Below are 8,298 nucleotides of genomic sequence, written 5' to 3'. Positions count from 1 at the left end.
ACACACACACACACACACACACATACATTCATATATATATAAATAAGGTACACAAATATACAACAGGCTTCTTTCAATTTCCATCTATCAAAACTGACAAACCTAAGGTTGTAGCTGAAGACACTCGCATACAGTGCAAAGGAGTGGGATTGAACTCAGAACCACATGAGTGAGAAACAAGCTTCTTAACTACAGCTAGATTTGACTGTAACCCATTTCTGTATACTTGATTGTGGAACAGCACTCACTGTTTAAAACACATGTGCTTTTAATACACAAAGTCTCTTAGGAAAATTATTCTTTGAGACAAAATCCTACAGCGCTGCCATTCTATTTAGGAGTGTACAGGAACATGTTTCAAATTAACTTACAAATCTATATTTTGATCCTCACTTTTTCATATGCGTATACTTATAGACACATACACATATGCACACACACACACATACACACAAACACATACATATATGCACATATACAAGTACAGACATACAAACCCACGCATTTGTTGCTACATCTAAGAGAGTCTCTGAGGTCACATGACAAGCCAGAAACAGTAGCCAAATAGCACTCAAATCACACCCCTAAATCTCAAAATTGGGAGGAAATATTCAGAATGGGAAATCTGAGATACAAAGTAATAGACTGTCATGGCCCAAATGACTTCAAGTCCACTGAGTTGTGAGGCTGATCTGGAGCTAAATAGCAACAAACAACAGAACTAAATACATTTATATATATAGTTGTGGGTAGAAGAGAAATTATTGACTAATATCACATGACTGGAGGTGGAGAACAAGGTAGAAGCAAGGAATATATATATATATACACACACACACACACACACACATATATATATATATCCTTCTTTATGTATAAATATGATATTTGGGTGTATTCCCTTTAGCCTCCACATGCTTATATGCACATGGAGGCATGTGAGTTATATATATGTACATGTATGTATTTGTATATGCAGAATGTATACATATGTATGTTTGGTTACATTTATAGATCTTAATCTTTGTTATGTACCCCATCTTCTCTTTTTTGACTCGCCTGAAACTTGGCCTTCTTTTCCCTGCTCTCCTTGCTGGCACTTGCCTTAGACAGTTTGCAGGATTGATAAAACTGTAATTCATTGAGTAAATTAGCCTTGTACAAAAGCTCTCTGCTAGCATCTTTTTGGGTGATGACAACAGTACCCCCAACCGTCTTCCCACTCTTCCTTCTAAGTTCGCAACTTTAGGGCTGCCACAATCGCTGTTGGGGTACAATGAAAGAAAGGAGCAGCTAGTAGATCATAAAGCTTAATTTTACGAGGACCTTTTGCAGACTACCTCAGTAACAAATGACAGACTTGATTATTTTTAGCTTTAACAGACATGTTGGGCAGCACTGGAGGTTACAAGCATGTACAACCCAACATAACTTAGTGGTTAGTGATGTCAGACTTAGCACTAGATGGAGTCAGAGAAACAAACCAGTCTGGAAAAGAAGTATATGAAAATACAAAAACCCAGCAAACAGATATTTAGAAGACATTCTAGTTGAACTTTTTTATGAAAAAGAGTTCCTATAGGACAACCTACTGAGAGTTACAGACCAAATCTGTGGTGGAACAGTGAAGCAGACAGTGTTATCAAAGTGAAGAGACAGACCTGGAAGGATTAGAAGAATGGGGGTTGCAGATAAATATACCAGATAACTAGAAAAAAAGCTAGGTGACAGGCTTACATAGCAAAAATAGAAACAGAAAGGAAATTTTCCACAGAGAAAATCAATGTATTGTGGGTGAGAAATATATGTGGATAGCTAATGGTAAACTTGCACTCAGTGTTTCTGAAAGGCAAAATACATAGAAGTTCTACTATGAAAGACTGTTAAACATGGAGAATACATGGGAGAAAATGGGTTTTCTTAATGTTATCCCTTCTCACACTAATTCCATTGATCATCATTCTATGCCTTCAGCCATCACACTCTCTCCTACCATTCCTCATCTTAGCACCTCTCATATCTGCTATCATTCTCAACATGCTCTCATATCTACCAACACATCCCACCTACTATAGCACACTCTACATTGTCTTCCCACTGCTCCAACACCTTGCACATCCTCCCCCTACCTACCAATCTATTCTCCTTCCTGAGCCACATCTCTCTCTCTCTCACTTTACCCTTGCACCTCCACCCTTGTTCACCACTCACTACACTCATCTCTAATTATCTTTTACTCATCCCTTTCTTCCTCCAAACCACTGTCTGTATCCTTTCTTATACTCACCTTCTTGTATCCTGGAATTTTCTGGCATCTCGTAACCACCATCTCTCTTTTTATTTCCAGCTATTCTCCTTATACCTTTATATAATGCAGGGTAGCCATGTATCCCCTCTATAGCAAGACACCTGTACTTGTCCATAATTTAGCCTCTCAACACCTGGCATAAAGGAGCCTTGACTGCTGTTATTGAAAGTATGAATTATATGGGGGTAAAAGAATGTGTACAAGAAAAAATCTAGTGTAAAGTTTGAGCTTTTTCTGTGGTTAAGGGTGAGTGTTGAGCTGTAATGTAGGATGACTCCACACAGAAAGAATTGATTGAAAGAATAGGCTGGTGAATTGAAATCGCAAGATACTGGTTTGTTGATTGTTTGGATGTTATTTCTGACATCAGATATGATCACCATGTGCATCCGGTTACACCTACACACCAATATCATCTTGCTGACCACTTCTGCAAGCAGTTTCATGATGTTTGGAATAATATCCAAACAATCTACAAACCTGTAGCTAGACATTTTAGTTCACAAGAATATTTCTACAATCAACTCTGTGTAGAGTCATTCTAAATCATGACTCATTATTCACCTGTAAACATATACAGAGAAACCAAATTTATACAATGGGTTTTTTTCTTGCCCACATGCATCAATAAACGCCTTGCATTCCTTTATTTCACCTAACCCTTGTCTCTATCCAACAGCTAGTAATGTTCTCTCTTTGCTATATACATATGTGTCATTGGTCTGTTATTGTTACTTAATCCCAGGCCAGCCCTGATTGAGTGGATTGGTATTCAGAGTTTTGTCATTTTGCAGATCAAGGGTGATAGAACCCACTATAGTTTACTATTTTTGAAAGCTTATTTGAGGGTTATTTAACTACTGGCTTATGCAACCTTGTGGAGAGTTCCTCAGTCGTAAACACACACACACACACACACACACACACACACACACACACACACACACACACACACACAGAGGCTTGAATGTAAGTTTGCATGTGCAAATATCTTGATATCTATATGTGTGTGTATATATATATATATATATATATATATATATATATATATATATATACGCAATATGTGTATGTGGGCATATGTGCCTCTGTGTCTGTGTTATGATATGATTTCATAATTGCTTCAATTTGTCAGATGAAAAATGTTTCACGCTGAGACATCTGTATATCATTAGATTAATAGTAACAGTGTATATTTGTATGACATGAATGCCACTATCTAAATCTTCATAGTTAAGTAATTTAGCCTTTAGTTTGCTTTTGTTTTTTTTTATGAAAGGACTATGTCCAAAACTTCTCAAATAAAAGGAATACACCCAAATCAATGAAAATGTCATTTTTAAGTTTCCCTACTCCAAATGCTTTACTTCAAGCTCAGACACAAATTTCAATGTCACCATGCAAAAATACACATGTATGCATGTACACACACACATGCATGCACACATGCATGCACACATAGAGGTTTTTTATAAAAATTTTCCATTTCCTAGATAACATTATTTCCATAATTATTCTTTCCAATGCAAAATATGCTGGTCACTATAGTGTACGTCATAGGAGAATAACTTCTTTTTATGATGACAATGTGTTCAACACACTTCACTCATTGGGACGTGGCATTGCATTCGGGGTTACTGGTGTTTTGACATGTGTCTTGTCAGCCAGAAGTAGCCAGAACTCTGAGCCTAAATACATCTGCTGGCTTTGTTTATACTTTCAGCAAATAAATTGTTTGCTGATATTGTGTTTAGGTTCAGATTTCTTGCTATTTTAATATCTATCCCTCATTCTTGTCCTAATGGTAGATCAAAAGCATCTATAGGGGTTAAGAATGTTCTGGAGAATACGTACAAATTATTAGTCTTATGCAAGTATTTTTTTTTTCCATGTGTATAAATTGTCGAACTGGATGTCTGAAACTAAAAGAATTATATTTAATAAGTAACTTTTATCATATCTTTTTTGTATTTTTTCCTTACTATGGTAGGATATGAAGATCAGGATTTGTACATTGGTGGTATAATTGGCAGAGTGACTAACAGAATTGCAAATGGGCAGTTTACAATTGATGGAACCACATATAAACTAGATGTTAATAGTGATCCAAACACTCTTCATGGAGGTTTTAATTGTTTTGATAAGGTATGTATCAATATTTCATTTTAGAGTGGTTATATGCATAGGCATAGCTGTGTTGTTAAGAAGTTTGTTCTCTAACCAGGTGGTTTTGGTTTGAGTTCCACTGTGTGGTACTTTGGGCAAGTGTCTTCTACTCTAGCCCCCAGTCAACCAAAGCCTTTTGAGTAGATTTGATAGACAGAAACTGAAAGAAGTTCATTGTGTGTGTGTGTGTGTGTGTGTGTGTGTATACACCTTCTTGTCTTGACATCATCTGATTATTGTAGATGAATGCCATTCATTTCGAGTATCATGCATGTCTGACCATGGGGAAATATTTCCTTGTTTGAAACAGGTAAGGTTTGGCAACGGGAAGGGCATCTAGCAGAAAAAAATTTGCCCCAATAAAATCCATGTGGTCCATGCTAGCTTGGAAAAAGGACATTAAAAAATGATGTTAATAGGAGAGGGGGAAGTATGCTAATTATCAAATAATAACCAAAGGTTGTTTTTTTAAGGATTTTTATACAATGACTATTGAGTAAAAATCATTAGGATTATTTTTAAAAAGTGGGAAATTGGCAAAACCTGTAAACAATATACAAAATGCTTTGTGATATTTTGCTGCATCCATTTACAATGTAATTTCAAATCCTACCAAGACTTTGATTTTCCCTTTCACATTTTTACTCTCATTAAAATAAGTACCAATCACATGTTGTGTTTGTTTTTTTTTTTACTATACAAAACATATGTCCTTGAGCCTGAGTTTGGAATCCTTTGTCAATGTCTTACAGTTTTTGTTCCTCTGAATTTTGAGTTAAAATACCATTGGTGCTTACTTTGCTTTTCACCTGTCTTCAGTTGATGGAATATATCTCAGTAATACAAAGACCTGCAATAAATTTATTGCCAGTGTAATAAAACACAATGTTAATTTTTCTATATTACTTAATTATGATATTTTCTAAATAACTTTATAGCCAGGGTAATAAGATACAAAGTTAACTCATAATAATTTCAGGAAAAATTATTCAAAATGAATAAAGTCTGTCTCAAATATCATAGGCCTTCTTTTAGTTAATATCCTGGTTTTCATCCAATTAAGCATGAATTTGATTAAATCATCGATGACAGACTAATGCATGTTTATTACCTCTTTGTTGAATGTTTCATCCAACTCCATAATTGCTGTAATTCTTGACAGTTTTACAGCCGTTTATCAAGATATTCCCATGCTCTATTGCATTAAGAATCAAATCTCTGAAACCGGCTGCTCAAAACAACCCATTTTAGAGATATGATTCCTTCAGTTCTTTCTGAGTCTCCATTTTCTTGAAAATGACTGATCTTCTTAACAATGCCTACATAGGAATAGTTGGGTTTAATATTTTGGGTTATTTAAATGATTTTCAACAAATATGATTTCTGATTTGTTTTCTTCTCAAACTACTCCTGATATTGTAATTCCAACTCCCTGTTTAACTGTTCCTGGCAAACAATCTGGGTCTCATGTTTCAGCTATATTGTGTCACTTGTGTCATACATATATATCTGCTTGAATTGGGAATTTGGTAGAATTTGCTTTTAGCATACTGTATTATTGTTTACCTTGTTGCAGAACTCTTTATCCTAGTTGAACCTGTTGTTCTTATTAGCTTTTAAAATCATTGACTTCTTCCTTGTAAATCTTCATTTACATCAAATGTCTTTTAATACCACACAGCCATGCCTGCCCCTATATATATATGAGAGAGAAAAGAACACGGGCATAACTTGGTATTCCTTTATTCCAGTTGTTACATATGTTACAGTATTTGGCAACACACTACATCACACTAGATATGCACCCAATAGATGCAGCTTATAGGGCAAACATGGAGCAAACACATCATCAGACATTTGATAAATAAATACAAGTTAGAGACAAGCAGCAACCAAATTTATACACTGGAGGAACATGCCAAAAGGAGAGGAGGTAGGCTAGTTGATTGACATAATCACTATGTGGACTGGTGTTACTAGAGGTGGAGTAATTTACTGGGTAAGAAAGGGGACTTCAGTTGCTTTTACTTGACAATATATGGCAGGGGAAGTGCATGAAGAAAGCAGCTGCTAAGATTAAGTGGTACAATAATACTTCTTAAGAGCCAGTTGTGCTGTCCTAATCCCAACTGAGCCATCAATCATTTACCTGGTTCACTCACTATATGCATGTATACCCACACCAATATGTGCATACACACACATATTTTCCTACATACATACACACATATACATGTGTACATAAACACACATCCACCTGTGTACGCACACACATATACAGATGTGTGAGTATACAAGCACATACATGGATGTACAAACATACAAATATATATACACTCACAAACACATATATACAAGGGGGTGTTAAATTCCTCATTTTGCATAAAAGAAAATACAGGAGGATCAGTTAATTATGATTTTATTCAACATATTTCCCTTTTAGATTCACATCCTTCAGTTTTCCTAAGTTCTGTAAAAGAACTCAGAATGTTGTGGTTCCAACCAGGCTTTTCATGATACCTTTAAAGCCAGGAACTTTTCAGCAGCCCACATATATGTTTATACACATACACATACACACATATATAATCATAAACATATAAATATGTACATACATCATTGTCATTTAACGTCTGTTTTCCATGCTGGCATGGGTTGCATTGCTTGACAGGAGCTGGCAAGGCAGGGGCCACACCAAGTTCCATAGTTGTTTTGGCTTGGTTTCTGCAGCTGGATGCCCTTCTTAATGCCAACCACTTTACAGAATGTACTGGATACATGCCTACACATACATACACACATATACACACACACATACACTCACATATATACCTACACACACACACACTCATACACATATACACATACTCATAAGTGTATGTGTATATGTTATGTACATGTGCACAAATGCACCTATATGTGTGCATGCACACACACATATATACCCATGTGTACATGTGCATACATACATATATACACATGTATATATACCTACAAACACAAACATAAATACACATATATGTCTGCATACTAGCACACACTCACATCTACATACAAACACATACATATATTTACACACACATGCATGTACGTGACCACACATACTGATAGGCTAGCATGCATATGTAAACAATTATGTATTTATATAAGATAGCCATGGTGATAGCAATGATAAGACAATAATAATGTTGATAGTAAAATAATAATAATAATAATAAAAAATAATGATACTACTAATAATAATCCCTTCTGCTGTAGGCACAGGGCCTGAAACTTTAGGGGTCTCACCTACTGGGTGCATCTGTAGTGTGATGTCAAATGTTGCCAAGTACCAAAACATATGTAACAACTGGAACAAATGAGCACCAAGTTATGCTCGTGTTCTTTTCTCTTATTATTATTACTGTGTTTTTTATATTACACCATAACCCACCATTGGATACAGACAATCTGTGTGTACAAGGGATGGTGGGAGTTTAACACGATTAACTGAAAACTTATGTGGCTTGTCATGCGTGAAGCACATCTAATCTTATCTGTGTACGTGTGTGTGTGTATTGATAGATAGATAGATAGATAGATAGATAGATAGATTGATTGATAGAAAGATAGATAGATAGATAGATATCTTTTTATTATAGCCACACAGGGCTAAATACAGAAAATGGACAAATTACAAAGTAGAACTTTTCTTGGGGTGGGGGGGCGGATAATTTCGATCAAAAGGGATCGCGGAAAAAAAAGGTGGGGATTTTGATCAAAAGGGATCGCGGAAAAAAAAGGTGGGGATTTCGATCAAAAGGGATCGCGGAAAAAAAAGGTGG

General features: G+C 35.7%; 1 protein-coding gene across 2 annotated transcripts in view; it reads left to right on the top strand.

The window, feature by feature from the left end:
- LOC106873562 (galactose mutarotase) overlaps positions 1-8,298 on the top strand; it is a 127,243-nt gene that overhangs the window by 85,948 nt on the left and 32,997 nt on the right. For both annotated transcript variants that reach the window (XM_014920990.2, XM_052968917.1), the window contains exon 3: positions 4,299-4,453. In XM_014920990.2, the coding sequence (XP_014776476.1) occupies positions 4,299-4,453 (155 nt within the window). The remainder of the gene's footprint in view (positions 1-4,298; positions 4,454-8,298) is intronic.

Source organism: Octopus bimaculoides, chromosome 6 (genome assembly GCF_001194135.2).
Source record: "Octopus bimaculoides isolate UCB-OBI-ISO-001 chromosome 6, ASM119413v2, whole genome shotgun sequence".
Lineage (NCBI taxonomy): Eukaryota > Metazoa > Mollusca > Cephalopoda > Octopoda > Octopodidae > Octopus > Octopus bimaculoides.
Note: the sequence above shows the minus strand (reverse complement) of the source record. Positions and strands in the feature narration are given on the sequence as shown.